Source organism: Tyto alba, unplaced genomic scaffold (assembly GCF_018691265.1).
Source record: "Tyto alba isolate M040663 unplaced genomic scaffold, T.alba_DEE_v4.0 Super-Scaffold_39, whole genome shotgun sequence".
Classification (NCBI taxonomy): Eukaryota; Metazoa; Chordata; class Aves; order Strigiformes; family Tytonidae; genus Tyto; species Tyto alba.
Genome location: NW_024881314.1, coordinates 1583804 through 1599890, shown reverse-complemented (window position 1 = coordinate 1599890; position 16087 = coordinate 1583804). Strand labels below are relative to the sequence as shown.

At 50.9% G+C, this 16087-nt stretch overlaps 3 protein-coding genes across 7 annotated transcripts; 1 reads left to right on the top strand and 2 right to left on the bottom strand.

The window, feature by feature from the left end:
* Window positions 1-101: 101 nt before the first annotated feature.
* Window positions 102-8715, bottom strand: FAM104A (family with sequence similarity 104 member A). Of its 4 annotated transcripts, XM_033002414.2 has the most exons (5): window positions 8565-8715; window positions 6857-6953; window positions 2959-3000; window positions 2625-2687; window positions 102-938 (listed from the first exon to the last, which is right to left on the bottom strand). In XM_033002414.2, the coding sequence occupies exons 1-5, from the start codon at window positions 8609-8611 to the stop codon at window positions 696-698; spliced, it is 492 nt and encodes a 163-aa protein (XP_032858305.2). In that variant the 5' UTR covers window positions 8612-8715; the 3' UTR covers window positions 102-695. The 4 variants fall into 4 exon arrangements, with proteins under 4 accessions (XP_032858305.2, XP_042658553.1, XP_042658552.1 ...); XM_042802619.1 differs by lacking the exon at window positions 2625-2687; XM_042802618.1 differs by lacking the exon at window positions 2959-3000.
* A 139-nt stretch (window positions 8716-8854) lies between these two features.
* On the top strand, window positions 8855-12452 carry CUNH17orf80 (chromosome unknown C17orf80 homolog). Of its 2 annotated transcripts, XM_009976268.3 has the most exons (4): window positions 8855-10123; window positions 10522-10629; window positions 10830-10946; window positions 11467-12452. In XM_009976268.3, the coding sequence occupies exons 1-4, from the start codon at window positions 8905-8907 to the stop codon at window positions 11493-11495; spliced, it is 1473 nt and encodes a 490-aa protein (XP_009974570.3). In that variant the 5' UTR covers window positions 8855-8904; the 3' UTR covers window positions 11496-12452. The 2 variants fall into 2 exon arrangements, with proteins under 2 accessions (XP_009974570.3, XP_042658547.1); XM_042802613.1 differs by lacking the exon at window positions 10522-10629.
* A 78-nt stretch (window positions 12453-12530) lies between these two features.
* CPSF4L (cleavage and polyadenylation specific factor 4 like) lies at window positions 12531-15879 on the bottom strand. The gene is made up of 8 exons (XM_042802302.1): window positions 15777-15879; window positions 15419-15469; window positions 14819-14971; window positions 14457-14552; window positions 14025-14118; window positions 13647-13689; window positions 13314-13463; window positions 12531-12887 (listed from the first exon to the last, which is right to left on the bottom strand). Exons 1-8 carry the CDS (start codon window positions 15877-15879, stop codon window positions 12819-12821), a joined length of 759 nt encoding a protein of 252 aa, XP_042658236.1. The 3' UTR covers window positions 12531-12818.
* Between the last annotated feature and the right edge of the window lie 208 nt (window positions 15880-16087).

The following is a 16087-nucleotide window of genomic DNA, read 5'->3' as shown; positions in this document are numbered from 1 at the left end:
ACTCTCTACTTTCTCCAGAGGCAGCACAACTCTGCTCGCTCAGTGAACCCAGCAGGCACCTGACATTTCAGCTACAGCTGCCTAAAGCTCTCCTGGTTCTAGTTTCACATTTTTTTTTTTTTTTTTTTTCCAGTACTGCAGCAGTACAGATCAAGGAAGATAAGGCTCATCACACAGCAAACTGGTGGAGAGTTCACAGCTGGGGCAGTCCTAAGGGATTCCAGTGACAGCACCTGTTCTTACTGTCTTAGTAACCCTAAATGCTCAAAAAAATTATGCTGCCAAATAAATTTTTTACTAGTTTTATTGAAATTAAAAAAGACTTATAAAACTGAAGATGAACGTTTGAGAGAACTTTACATAAAGCAACAAATTGCTAACAAACAGATTAGGCAGTTGATTGGAATTGGACATTTTACAATCCTATAACACAAATGTGGATTCCTCGGTCTCCTCCTGACACGTACTTTATAACCACCCCAAAAGAATCCTATAAAAATTGCTTCAAAGCCCCTTTTGCATTGCAATAGTGCAGCAAACCACAAGTAAACAATTTCCTGTTAACCTGTTATTTCAAATATAGACTGAAAAGGCAACAGGCGTTTTGTGCAATTCCATTTTAACAAACTTTTAAGTTGAAATATCAAATCTACACAGTGCTGTCCCTTCACAGAAGGCAGGGAACTGCTGGTTCATCATGTAGGAAGGCGTCCCCGGCTCTGTAAGCTGTGAAAGTGTGCCTCCTTCAGGATCTGGTTGATGTGGAAGTAAGGACCTTGGCTTAGTGCAGACTGCTCATGGAAGGACTGAGAGGAGACAGGACTGGATCCTGCAATTATCGGGTTTAGGCTGGTTTCTGCACCGCACGCTCTGTCAGGGCTGTTGATGCTACTGCTACTACAGCTGCTGCTGCTGCTGCCGCTATCGCTGCTGGAGGACTGAGACAAAGAGAAGGTTAACAGCAAAAAAAATCACACAGTTTTCTCTCCTGTCCATAATGAAACACCTCAGGTAAGCAAACAATCTTTACAGTAAGTCCCTCCCTTCCAGATTCGCAGGCTCACGTTCAGCCTGATGGACTAACGTAAATCCACCAAGTGCTTTCTTGGCATTCATAGCTTCTGTTATTGCCAACACATGAAAAGCGTCACAGAGCTGAAGGGATGAGCAAGCCTTCACCCGGAGGGTCGCTGACCTCCAGTACATTGGATTTCAATCTTTCAGTTTTAGGCCCACCAGCTCTGCCCCCATGACCCACGTTAGCACTAGTGAAATTTGCTGAATTCATCTGAGAATTGGAAAATAAAGAACATTCCTACTGAACTGCACGTGTCAGTAAAAAGGCAGGCAGGGCATGAGGGAAAAGTTTATCGCTTCTGTTCTAGCAGACATTTTAGGTAAGCACCATGCAAAGCATTTTCCTACCAGTCAATCTTTCTAAAATGAGATCTGAAGCATCCAAAGCAACAGGCTGTTAAAAACAAATGCAACACGATACCCATTTTAAGTCTTTGAACACCTTGACATACACATGACTACTCTTCTCCCAGTTAAGTACTGGGATGGCAATGATAACTGGTAGTTTTCCACAACAATTTATTTGACACACAAGCGGAAGAGCGACAGGCATCGAAGACTTCCACATGCAGAAAAGAGAACTCATGATTTAGCTCGCACAGAGGACAGGGCTCATTTGCCAGCATTTAGGATAAACACATTTCATGGTAATGACTGGAAGAGCATTAGCCATCGTTTTCAGTGTTTCAAAGACATAAAACTGTTTGGTTTACACCATTTTAAGGGCTGCTAATGAAAGGTTCCATTAGTTACAGCTGAAAGATTTCATTACTGTGTGATACGCTGTTCAGGACAACACTGCAAATATTTAGGTGCTTAAGAATCAGAGAACGGCTACTTCGCTATCCCGTAAGAAGTAAATTCACAAAAGCAGCCAGCGCAAGTGACAGCAGCTAAAAAAACCCCACAGTTTTACAAGTGTTAAACCAAAACCACAGAAGTCAAGGCTCGGTGGCCACAGCAGCGGAAGACAAATTTAAAGAAGTCCACATTAATTTAACAGTCAGCGCCACATCCAGAAAGCCTCGCTTTGGAGTAAATCTGAAGAACGGTGCAAACTGCACCGACACGTCTGTCATCGAGCAGTGAGAAAGGCCCAGGAGGGCACTTGTAGGAGCGTTTGGCGTGGGCCACACCTCAATGCCGACTGGAAACCCCACGGCACTGATTCCACAATCGATCATGACAATCCAACCATATAAATTTCCTTGTTTTGCTAAGCACCAAAAACGCTTCAGTTCTGTTGTAGTACAGCAAGCAAGACAATGGCACCGAGGTCGCAGCCGCGCTGGCGTGTTAGGTTCAGCTAGCAAGGAGAAAACACCACACATGAAGTCATTCTCGAGGAAGCAGCAGGTGTAACTATATGAGCAACCAGCTCCTTTTCCTAATGCTGCTAACGCTAGAGAGGGAGAGAATGCCGGGAAGACAGAGAGGAGCCACGAAATGGTGCTTGCTAGACCATCTCATTTTGCATAGAAGCACAGATATTGAAATGCAATGCTGTTACGCTGAACGAGTCACAGCAGCCTTGGAGAGAAACCCACCGCACAGGACACTTTGTTTCCTTTTAGTCTGTGTTCCTTACTGTTTTTCGTTACAGCCACCTTCTGAAAATCAAGGTAAAAATCAAAATGAGAACTAGTATTACTTGCTGCTAAAGTTTTACATCTTAACAAACATCTTAGAGCTGTTAGTAATGATTATTTTATGCATGTCTAATTTTTTTAAAACTGAGATAAGTGTCCTGGGACGTGCTTCCAGCATCTAAGGCTGTTGACAGATCTGGTTTGTCGGACCCTCTTTATTTCCATTTCTCTAATGCAAAAATTCACTAGCACGTGAAGCCCATTTATCGCCCAAATCATGTCAAAGACCTACCATTTCCCCAGGCTGTGGTGCACATTCTGTTACGCATTTGGACTACAATTAGACAAAAAAAGAATCCTTAAAGTCATCATGTCAGCAACGACAGGCATCTACACAATGAAACAAAGTTTTAAGCAAAAGGGCAAAGGAAAGTAGCCCAATGAAAGTTTACAAATACTTTAAGTATCAAAAGGGCATCTTCAAGGTTTACCCAGCCCATCAGCCCCTCTTAACATCAAACCGAGTAGCTACAGAAGTTTTAAACAATTCCTAATACATTTAATGGGACATTTGTTTGATCTGCTGATCTGTGACACAGCATCTCAGACGCTCATGACAGGAACTTAAGAAACAGCCATTCAGACCCTGCTGCTCTCAAAATTTTTCAAGATGAGTTTAACAGAGACGTTATCTGGTTTTAGTTAGAACTGAAGAGCAGCCCTTCCTCAATAGTGTAATACTGTCGAGTGGCATAGCTGCAACGCTAGACAAAAACTCTGATTTGAGAGAAGCAACTGCTGCCGTGCGTCAGCAATCCCCACCAACAGAACAGTGGTATTTCTAAACTCTAGGGAATCCTGTCATCGGTCAGAATAACAAAAAGGAACCACAAGAAATTAGGTTTTACAGAAGTTATTCAGGAAGGAAAAGAGTTAGCCAGAACCCTGCAGACTCCCTTCCTTCCCAGGGAAAATCAGAGCAAAGGGCTTTTCATCAGTGATTCCCCAGGTTGCAGAGCACAATCGCAGATTCTCACAATCCCCGTGAGCAGCTGCTTGCAGCCAGCCCCTCAGAGGATCCCCGAGGCTGAATTCAGCTTCAGCTGAATTTATAACCAAGTTCCAGGGAAAACAACACAGCTAACCTCTTGGTAAATGGAGGTCAGGCTGAACAGGAAGTGAAACGTGGTGGCAAAAGCTCGGCTTCGCTAATGTTTAACATTCGCTGTGGTTCTAGTCTAGTGTTTTCGTCGTGTGCCTGTTCACAGACTGAACTGCAGAGCAGAAGTTTTACTGTCGTTCTCAGAGTGGCTGTCGCCTAGGAGTGTGGGAATGGTTCGTTCCAAGAAGAGCGGGGAATTGCACATCGTTATAGCAACTTGCCAAGAGGCAGTGCTGACAGAGATTGAAGAGAATCTCAGTTTCCCTCCTATAAAAGTCAGAGCTGAAGATGCTCTCTGCCCTGAACCAAAGAGCAATCTAGTGGGAGAAAACAGCAATATCCTTTTGCATCAAATATCTATGCACATGAGCAGTAAGATTCAAAGTGAGGGACCGAGGGGTAACTTCAGAGAACAGCCCACGTTTGAACTGCCACTAAGAAAAAAAAGGTCCCTTCACCTTACACATAGTGCTGTCAGCTCTGAAGAGTAAGACAAAAAAAATGGAACGAGATCCTGACAAAAGCCAAGCCCAGTTTTAGTAATACGGCTGCCTGATTTCCATAGTGAGGTTATGTTCTCATGTAAACCACACTCTGTAAGAGAAAACACTCAACTTTCAACTGAAGGCAAAAGGAATCAGTAATTTAGCTAATGTTTCACAAGAAGCAGGTGTGTGTATGCCTCAGATGAAAAGCAATTCTCTTCTCATGTGCTCTCTGAAGTTACCAATTGTTCCTACACACACACACACTTTCTCTCCCAGTTCAATATCCTAAAGCTAGTGAGGATTTTTAATCAGCAAGAGCTGTCTTTGCAAATGGCAAAGTATCAGGAAACTAAAGAAAAGTATTACAAATGGCCACGAATTTCAAAGTGACATCAATCGGAAGCACTTGTGCACTATAAGCACAAGAATTACCCCATTTGGCACAGGAAGTCCTTAAAGAAACATGCAAATAATACTGATTTAATCTCATGGCTTGGATTTCTGGGCATGCTCACTTCAGTGATCCTACATTACAAGAAAACAAGCACACACGCAAAAAAAAAGCTCTATTCATCAGTAGACAACATTGTGAATTTTGTTCCCTCGAGAAAGGGAACATTGATTTTTGTAAGACTGTGTCCAGCAGGCACATTCCTCCCCTTCAGCGTCAAGAGTGAGAGATTCTCCTTGCCTGCACATCAGGGTTTAATGTGTTAAAAACATACTTTTACAATGCAAGTGCATGCATGAAGCAGGAGTCTTATTGTTAGCCTGGGCAATTGAGCTCCGCGCTGGCTCAGCTGGTGGCGGGGCAGGCAGTTCATGCCCATGCTGGTCACTGGCAGGCACCCCAAACAAAACAGCCGTTAAGGACAGAGTTAAGGTCATCCGTTCTTGTGTGGCTACTACAAGGCTACTTCCATTTCTGCATTTTAGTGGCTTTGCCCGGTCAAATGCCAAGTGTTTATATGACAAGCGAAGGTGCTTCTGCCACTCACCATTAAGGTTTTTCCTGATATTCTTAATTTCATTACTCCTACTTCAATCCCTTGTTCCACACTAAATTCTTCCTCCTCCCGCCACAAAGCTCATTTAGCCATTAACTACTCTACACACGAAGAGGTGTTTAACCTGTTGGACAAGTGATTCAGTGTCAGACGGCAAGCAACTATTTATGGTTCTACCCGTTATACCCGAGAAACAAAAACGACTTCATCCCAGCAAGTCTTACTTCGGGCAAAACAGCAATATAGGAACTGGGAACATTTTTCATCACAGCAAATTCCTTCGTGATTAACATCTCAGCTGTTAGAACATTTTCCATACCATATCACTGACTATCACAGCAGCAACGTGTAAAGGTGTACTGCTTAAAAGAAAGTCTCCCTCACAAAAGGAATGGTGGGATACAGAGCTTTGTATATATTTACATTTAAAATTATATCTTAAGCCATTAACCTACGATAAAAGATATGTTGCTCAAAGTTACATAGCACAAAACATTTCCTGCAGTCAAAGTATAGTTAATAGTTCAATATAACTGCAGTAACTTATAATTACTCATTACAGCAAATCTTCAGAGTGAGAGGGTTGTACAAAACCCAACAAGGATATTTCAGAAACCTTGAAAGAAATCCATTTCATTAACTTCCAGGGACACAAATCAGGAGGGAGCCTTTACTCTGCAGGCTCTTTTTCAGTAACATTTTGCAACAAAATTACATTGCTAATTAGAAACGCATACAGTGAATTTTCAGATGATTAATACAGGCAACAATTCAGGAAATCTGGCAGCTGTTTGGAAATCAGCATTTTTTTTAAAAAGAAATCTCATAGCTCGATAATTGCATTCTCCTAGAACACCTGTCATGTGAGCAATGAGAGAAGAGACAGTTTATCCCATGTCCAGCAAAAGATCATGGCAAATATGAGTAGAAATCCAAGAGTTTAAGTGTTTTAGCTGTGAACGAGCGAGTCTTACTTAAACTGCTGAGCTCCGTCAGAGCATTTTTTGAACATCAGATAAGAACTGCTGCTTGCAACAGGTACTTTGTGTATCGCACTAGTTGGAATGCTTTTTGACCTTCTACCACAGACAATCACGTTACTATAAGTAAATGCAAAACTGGAAGAGTAGATGGCCAGGCAAAGGGACCACAGACACCTGTAATCCACTCTAGTCATCTCCTCGGTTGTGGATATGTTACACCTCCATTTCAGACAGCAAAACTAAAAGTGGCAGCAAATGCTTTTCTCGTATCCTCACTTGGGTGCTACACATCAGTATTTGAAATATATTAACAGAAATACTCAGGCCAAAGATATCCAGGTTCACTGGAAAACATGCTGATTTCCAAAGCACGTTTTACAGATTTCAATTTCTGCAGGACGTAACAGTGTCAAGCCTCATGACCTCGCACACAAAGCAAAATGAAGTGTTTTCATTAACTACTCTCCATGAATAAGGTTTCACAGAATATTCCAACTGTTATTTAAATTCAGCACTAGAGGAAACTGAATTTGCCTAAGAAGGCTCTCACCTCAGTGTCCCAAGAGTCCTGAAGGACTGAATTCCTGGAACTGCGTTTTGTCTGGGGAACGTGACTGTCATCTTCATTGCCATTCCGTCTTCTCTTCCTGTAGAAAGTTCAGGGAGAAAAGAGAAAGAAAAAAAACATTAATCAGCTTGCTGATATACCTTGTTTTGTTCTCTAAAGGCAACTCTACAAAAAAAGCTGGAAAACTTCATAAATGAAGGATGTATCTAAACCTCTGATGTGCTGTGCACTGCCATACTCTCTTTTTAGCTGTTCTCTACAGAATAGAGAGAAAACTATCACATTTCTCACAAAGTAGCCAGGCTGATGTTTTCATATCAGTTTAAGGGATGTAGACTCACAGCTACCATTACAACGAGTGCTGAGCATCTTTCCAAATAAACTCATTTGACAATTCTCAGCCTTGCAACTGGTCTCAGTACTGAGGCACGTCTAAAAATAAGCTTGGGACTTTGAACGACACCTGACAGGCTGAGAAGCATGCGGAAAGAGTGGCAGTGACCACACTTTCAATAAATACCCAATTACATTCATCTTGCTTACACGAGTCTGCAGTTAGAGCCTATGACTTTCTTTAATCTCTCCACTGCGACAGATCTGAAGTCAAGTCACGTTCCAAAGCAACATTATTCTCCATGCAGAAAAGAAGTTTTATGATAAAACACCTCAGGAAGACAAATCCTTCCCCATTTCTGATGTATTTGCCAGCCTCTTATGTCATCAATGCTGCTGCACAGCACCTGATCAACGACAGCAACCTAGAACTCCTGCAAACCAACATCTCTCAGCATCTACAGAATTTTAATACTAACATCAAAAGATTCTTTCCAATCACACAAATATCACAGGTCAACCAGGACCTTGTTGCACTGGGCACTCTCCAAAACATAGAATGGAGCTGTTCTGCTGCCTAAAAATTAATACATACTCAAATGAGTCAAAACAGACTCAAGTGAGGTATTTATAACTGAATGTTTTCTTACAGACAGGCTTCTGCAGCAGACTCAGCTGCCAGTGTTGGGTCCACGCCTACAGACCAGGAGCAGCCTCCCAGCTCTCCCATCCCTGGGATGCCCACAGCACTCTAAACCGTTGATCCACCACAGCCCATCGACTTCTCCCCCCCCTAGGACCGCTCTTCTTACAAGAGCCGCTTCCCCCCACACCACCGCTGCCTCCAGACCCCTCCTTTTCCTAACACCTCCGCCCCCCACACCCTACCGCCTCACAATTTGGGGCACTCACAGCCTACACGCTTCATGCTCCCTCTTGTTTTTTCCCTCCCCCCACCAGAGAGGACCCACCTCCGCCCCCTTCCCCAGCAAGCCGAGAAATGCCCCTCCAGCCCACCCCAAACCCCCTCAGCACCCACAACGCCCGTTTGATCCCCGAACGCAGCCAACCGCCCCCCCCCCACACACACACCCCCCTTCACATCCCCAGCCCCCGGTTTAACCCCTTCCAGAGACCCGAGGGCCGCTCTTCCCCCCCCACACCAATTTTTTCTGCGCATTCCCTTGCTCAAGCCTCCCCCCGTCTCGATGCCCGAAGGGGGGGGTGTCCCCCCCCACAAACCGAGCCCCTCTCCGCATCCCCAACCACCGCGTCCCCCCCTCCCCGCCTCAGGCCGCGCTCCCCTCCCCCACCCCGGCTCCTCTCCCCCCCCCGCCCCACACACCCACCCACCCACCTCTGCCTCGCTCCTCGCTCGCTCGGCAGCGGCTGCCGGCAGCTCATGGCGGGACGGGGCTGAGTTCTGCGAGGCGAGAAGCTGCCGTGGGGCCCGGCCGCTGAGGACAGACGGCTCCTTCCCCCCCGCCTCCCCTCGCCTCCCTCCCTCCTCCCCAACTCGGCTCCAACCGCCGCTTCCGGCGCCTCCCGCACATGCGCGACGCCCCGACCGCGGCTGGCCACGCCCCCTCTCCCGCCGCGTCACAACGCGCGCGCCGGGGGGGCGGGGACGCCGCGCATGCGCAGTCCTGAACACCCGCCGAGCGGGGAAGGGAAGGCGGAGGCCCTCCGGGGGTGTCATGGCGGCCCCGCCGCCGGAGCGGGAGCTCTGTCCGCACTGCCGCCGGCCCTTCAAGCGGCTCCGGGCTCACCTCCCGCACTGCAAAGCCGCTCCCACCCCGGCGCCGGGGTTAAACCCAAGCCTCGGCGCGGCCGCCGGGCCGGGCAGCAAGCCGCGGGCCGCCGCAGCCGGTAAGAGCAGCAAAAGGCCGCCCAGCCCCGGCCCGGCCTCCCGGGAGGCGGCGGCTGGCAGCGGGAAAGCGGCCGCGGGCCGTGCAGGATCCGCCGGCTCCTCGCTTCCCCCGCAGCCCGGCCCACAGCGGAAGGTGGAGCCGGCGGTACGGGACGTGGCCGAGGCCCTCGATTTGCTCCCTGAGGAGGTTCAAGATCTGCCCGAAAAACTGAGTAACGGCGTGAAAATAGTGATAGAGAAGCACCGCGCCAGGGTGATCAGGGAAAAGAGCGGTTCCAGGAGCAGGGAGGCTTCGATGGGAAGCCCCAGCGCACAGTGGGCTCCCGTGGAAGGGTCAGGTCCAGGCCGTGGTGCTGGCCACACTGCTAGCCACGCTACCATAGCCCAGCCGGACCCCCAGGAGGGAATAACCCCAACAAAAAACACCAACACAGAGACACACGGCCTTGGAGCGGTGGAGAGCGCATCTGCGAGGCCAGAGGGAGAAAAAAGCAGTAGTTTAAAGGCAACAAAACCACATGTATTTCAAGACACGCCTGAAGCTGCCTGCAGAAGCAGCCCTGGTGACCTTGTTCAGCAGGAGGTAAGAGACAAAACTGTGACCAAAGAGAAGCAGATGTACCTAGAAGCTGGTGTGGAATATAAAGCTCCTCTTTCTGCTTTGCATACCAAGAGCCTCCATCTGTCAATGGGAGAGGGTTTCAGAGGTCACAGCAAAGAGACATCCAAAAATGACCTAACCAGCATACAAAAGCTTCGAGAGAGCAAGAAGCAGATGGCCATAGGTTCCGAGCCCATCCTGAATGCGAGGACAGACATCGAGCTGGCGGAGCACCAGTTCTTGCTCCACACCTCCAAAAGCCAACCCATCTGTCTATCCCAGGCCTCTGGCAGGAGCCCGCCCGTGGGCGCCGTGGGCTTGGAGTGGTTTCCAGACTTACATCCTAATTATAATGGGCTGAGTATTTTTCCAGGGAAGCCTTTCCAAGAAAGTGTGGGGATGACAGTGAAGACACCAAAGAGCAGCTTCTCAGAGGGACAGCAAGGTAATGTGAGAAGTCTCTGCTGCTGAGATTTACAGCACTGTCAGGCTAAACTATCCACTGTGAATGAGAGAGGAGGGATAGGAGATGCTGAGCTGCTGGGCATGGCCAGAAAGGGTTCAAGGAGGTTAACTGTCCAACCCTCCAGCCTGCAGAACCAGTGGTTTACATTTTTATGTAGGTTTGAGTCAGGCTTTTACAGGTTTGGGCTGGTGGAACCGACTCACTTTGTGGGAGAGATGATTCGCTCTTTCTTTCTGAGCAGTCAGCCCCAAGCCCGAGTCACTGGGAGCCGTGTTGGACACCAGCTCCACGCACACCCCCCAGCACAGGGAACACGAGCACCACACGCGTTGCCCTGACTTTCCTACCTTTGACCACTCTGACTTCTCGTTGCCCAGGTCCTCTCTCAGCAAGACGTCTGATGGATGTAAGGCTGGGGGAGCTGCCAGCCTGGCTGGCCACCTGTGACTTTTCTCCCCAAGGGCTGCTTGGAGGAGTGCAGAAAGGTGAGGCAAAATCCCCGGCCCTTGGAGCAGAATCATTCCACTTACCTGATTTACTTACTGCAGGTCCAAGTGGCTGATCTGGATCTTTATCAGGTAGTGAATAAATAGCCCCAACCATTTGGCTCTGGAAAGTTACATGGAAACCAGCGAATTCCGCAAGACCCATGCATGATTTGACCCTTGTATTTCTGTTCCAACAGCCTGGAGCAGCTATTACGACAAGTACATCAACATAAGGAAGGGTGGACCAGCTGGGATCTCCATGCTGCTGACTGGATACTGCCTCCTCAGCTATGGCTGGAGCTATCAGCACATCAGTAAGATTTCCTTCTTAGTTTCTGTCTTATTTCAGGAATTCTCACTTTTGCAGCACTTGAAGAGTCTGTTTGCCATTCGTGTTAATTCAGACTCTGAAATATAACTGCACAGTTAAGACTGATAACAGAGCTCAGAACATTATTCTGACCTGGTTTAGGTAGGCAGCAGAATTTAGCTCATAAAAGGTGGTGATAACAGTTGCTGATTCACAGCTGCTCCCTGGAGAGCATCAAGAACTGTCAGGAGCAGTTTTAAACCCTGCACAAAGCAGTGAGAAGAGATGTTCCAACACTAAGCACTCGTTCGCTGAATTTACTCATAACTGACAAGGGATTTACCGGTGGTTGTGTAGTTTCCCCAGCAGGACTGGCTCTCAAGCACAGCTCTGCAGCACATAAACAGAGAAGGCTGCAGTCAGTCTCCTCGCCACTGCTGGGCAAAGCCCACTCATGCAATCCCCAAGCATAGCACTGTGCTAACAATGTTCTGGTTTTTTCCCCCTCTGCCTCATTTTTCTAGAGCATCATCGCTGGCGTAAATACCACTGAAGAAGCTGGAACAGCACCCAAGGAACAGTCACAAATATCTGACTGGGAGGCAGCAGAAACTCAGAAACCAATGTCCCAACAGGGACTCAAATCAGCAGAAGCCTATTTATTTTCAGAGATGGGTTCTTTAATTGTTGAGGGAGCTGCTTTTCACTTACCCTCCTGTAGACAGAGGGGTGACACTGACAGCAACAGCCTGCAGTCGCTGCTCTGTGGTTCAGGCAGAATTTAGTACCAAAAAAAGTCAAGTGTTAGAGCTGCCTCTTGAGGACTGCATGCAGCAGAGCTCCTGTAGGCTGCAGAAACACAAATCTCTTGCTTTGGGACACCAGGCACAGGACAACTCCTTGACCTGGGCTGTTAAATAGAGATTAATGGACATGAACATTGGAGTCGGGGTGTTTGGCAGGAAGGTTTGTGATGGGTTGTGTCAGGGTGGGCTTCACCCAGATAATTCCCTTCAAATTAGTGGAGTTACGCCTGGCCCAGCCCATCTTTTACTTACCCCTCTCCACAGCAAGCGTGATGGCAGAAGGGTGGTCCCTTCCACGGAGGGCCCCCCAGCCCCTGCCTCGCTGTCAGCACGGCGCTGCTGGGACTGCCCAGGCTCTGAGGGAAGGATCTTTGTGAAGGCATTAAAGCAGCAGCACTCAGACCGCAGCGCCCTATTTCTGGAGGAAGAAAATCCATTGGATTAGCTGTTGTGCCCAAAGGGCAAAGCGATGTCTGCATCAGACAAATGAGGACAGTTATGAGAGTGCTAGTTGTAGCCTGCCATCACCAAACATGTCTGGAAAAGAGTTGGTCATGTTACAGGCATGAAGGGTGTAAAAAAAAAAAAATGCCATGAAAAAACAAATCTGAACTCTTTATTCAAAGAGAATGCAGTAGTACTGTGTCAGAGGTGTTTCACCACAAACTCCTTCTCACCAGCAATAAAAGCCTTTGTGAATTTTCCGTTCCTGCTTGGTACTGTCTGTTCTCAAACATGGTGCATCTTTACCCCCTTTCCCAGGGGATTACCACACCTCCACCCTCATTTGCCCACGAGAGTCCTGTGCCCCTTCCAACCTGTGATCGTAGTGACCCCCCCCCCCGCCCTGATCCACGCAGGAGGGAACTGGGGCAACTGTGAAGAGTCCAACTGGAGTTGCGTTAGGGAAGCTGTGATTTCGCTGCTGCTTGTGCAAAGAGCTTTGAGTGCCGGTGCTGAGCAAAACCAACTGGCTTTTCTAGTCCAGCAACTGCCCCAGTAGCCGTCTGGCTGGCTCCGTGGCGCTTGGTGGCATCCCGCTTTCCATGGCCCACACGGGAGCACTCCAGTCACTTCCCCAGCAGAATTCCCAGCTGAGTCTGCCCGCACTTACTGGCGTAGTGACCTCTCTGCCTGCACTGGGGGGGGGGACAGGAAGAGGCAGGCGTCGGATTAGTGCTGGGTGACCCCAGTGCTGTGTTACCACCCGTCCGTTTTCACATCATTTCCCAGCAGTGGGGCTAACGGAACAGTGTTTTGTTCCAACAGGGCAAGCAACACCCCGAAACCTGCAACTGCAACAAACCCCCAACCCAGAGAGGCGTGAGGGGCTCGCTGCCCCCCAGGGCTATTCTGCTGCACGCCGAGTGTGTATTAGCACAGAAGTCCCTTCATGTGCAGTCAGATTATTTCAACCCAAGTACAGTTTCCTTCCCAGCTGGTTCCCACCCCAGGGCCAAGGAACAGCCCAGGGAGAAAACTTGAGTCAAGGAATCAAGACACTCAACCCTCCCTCCAAGGCAAGACCCATTGCTCCCAGGCCTCCCAGTCCCAAAACCACTCACCTTGCAGCAGACGCCTTGTTCAAGCAGGCTCTGTGGGCCCAGGGCACTGGTGACTGGTGGAGGGGGCTCCACGGGTGGCACGTCCTTGCAGCCACTCTCCTCACCGACAGCCAGATCCAGCTGTACCAGCCCCCAAGGACAGCCGGCTCCCTGGGAGGGGGGACACACATGGGACAGGAGGGACAGTTGGCAGCTGCTGTCCCACAAAAGCTGGGGCAGAAGCAAGGGAAGCAAGAGCTGTGGGGCAGCTGGTGCATCGCCCTGACAGGCGGAGGCACGGAGCGAAAGGGCTTCAGCTCAAAAGAGAACAGCGCAGGAGCTTCCCTGCATCACCTTGGGTGGATCCGTGCTGCTCGTCATCAGCCCGGCCTTGAGGCTGGAAGGGGACACAGAGGACAGGCAGTTATTCCCAGTACCCCCAGTTTCCCCCACTCCCCGTAGCCCCCTCCAGCCTCTCGGGGCTGTCCTGGGGCTCAGGCAGCTGGTACAGGCACTGCCACGGGGCCCGGGGCTGTTCCCTGCTGCAAACCCCACGTTCACCAGCTCAGGTTGGACATGGGGAGAGGCCAGAGGGGCTCAGTTAGATCAGACAAGGACCCCAAGCACCCTTGTCCTTCACCCAGACATTGCAAAGGCCACAGCCACCTCCGCAGCCTCAGAGAGGGGGCTGTGTGTGTGTGTGTGTGTGTCCCCAGCCTGCCCCGTACTTACTGCATGAATTTGCACTTGGGTCCTTCTGGGCAGAAGCCGACGAGGTAGTTGGTACACATCACCCTCCTCGTGTGCTTGTACTTGCACAGGGGACCTGCCACGCAGAGGAGAGGCTCCCGTTCGTGGGGACACGGCACCCCACGCCCTGCCCTGCAGGGATTTTGGGAGCCCAGGTCTCCCCCCAGCCGCCCCGTTCCCCTTTGGGTCTATGGGATCTTTGCTGCCCCACGCCCAAATCCCCACTGGGCACCCAGTCCCACCCCCAAGACAACCCACTGGGGTTCATCCCACTCTGGCTCAGTCACCTCAGAGGAGGGAGGTTGGGCCAGCAGCAGGGTCCAGGTCCCTCATCACGAGTGGGTAGGGAACACGTGCTGATACACGAGAGCGGGGCAGCCCCTGCTCACCCCAGCACCCCTCCCGACAGCTCACCGTTCCTGCAGAACCCACGGTCATACCAGGGGCAGCCCATGGTGCTGGAGGTGGCATCAGCGTGCAGGAAGGGACAGTCCTTGTTGATGCACTCGCCTGTGGGAGCAAAGGGTGGGACAACGCTGGCTCAAGCCAAACGCAGTGGAAATCACTCCAGGATGGGGTGGGTGGGAGGAACCGAGGCGCCCCAGGAGCACCCAGGTTTGGCCTGGGGAACAGCGGGCCTGGGTGGGTGCCAGGGGCTTTCCTTCCCACAGACGGGAGGTGGCATCAGGCACTTGCTCGAGGCCAGACCCAAGGGACACTGGGTGCTGGGGTGGCAGAGGCTTGCTGGGGTGTCCCCAGCCCCGTCGCACACCTACCGAACTTGGCGTGGAAATAGCACTTGGGCACCTTGGTCACGTCGTACTCGTGCAGGAAGTCGCACTCGTCGCCCTTCTTGCAGAGCCCGCGCAGCCAGTGCTTGCACACCGCCGTCTTCTCCCCGCCGCTGTGTCGGCAGGGGCACCCCACGCCTGGCCACGGCACGCACCCGCTGTCACAGCCTGCCCGTGCCCCGCAGCCCCTCCAGTTCCTGCCCGCGCCCACGAACCCCCCACCCCAGCACCCTACAGCTCTTTGGCTCGAGACATGCCAGGAGGAGCTTCCCGGGATGTGGAGGAAATTTGGAGCGCCCAGTGGGTGCGTGGGGCTCGGTACCCCCCAGCACTGCCGAGCTCTGGTCGCCCTGGAGGTTTTCTACCCCTCCCCGGCACAGAAGGGGTAGGAGCACTCACCCAAATGGTCGGGGGGGGACGACGGACTCTGAGCACTGTTAGAATTTCAGGCCAAAACCTGCCAACCCACTGGCCACAGAGCAACCTGCTGTGGATGCGGGCTGGTCGTGGAGCGGAGCCTGTCGGGCTCCCTGATGTCCCCAAGGATCTTGCAGGGGACATTCCCCGTCCCTTCCCAGCACTCACCCTTGGTGCACAGCCCTCGGTGGAAGAACTCGCAGACGGCCACCCCCAGCTCTGCGGGGGAGAGCAGGGCAGGGAGAACTTCACCCGCTGGCCCCAGTGTTGGAATCACTGCGCCCTCAAGGGTGACAGCATCTCAGCCCCCTCCGCTCTAGCTCCCCACAAAGCTGTGCCAGATGCATTCCCAAGGGAGCAATGCCCGGAGCCAGCCCAGCCTCAGGCAGGAACCCCTGGGAGGAGGCAGGACCAGAGGCACCCAGGCACGATGGTGGGTGCAGCACAAGCCAGGAGGAGCACCCCAACACCTCCTTCAGCCCTGTTACCCTTCAAAGGATGCCACAGGACCCTGTCCCCAACTTACTGTCCATACCCGGGAAGGGCAGGGGCTGAGCTCCTCGCTGCTGCTCCACATCAGCCTCTAAGTCAAACCTGATCTTCTCCACACCAGCCACCAGCTCCTGCATCACCCCTGCGCCGGCACGAGGCACCTCCAGCCCGGCACAGGCAGGGAACACGGCTGCACAGGGGCTGCCAAAGGAAAGCACCGCACACTGCAGATCACCACAGCCAACCTGGGCCTCAGCAGCACTACAGAAACCCTCCTCCTCCTCCCCAAGCCAGAGCAAAACGAACCCAGGCAGCAGCCTGGAGCGCTCCATTTAGAGAGAGAAG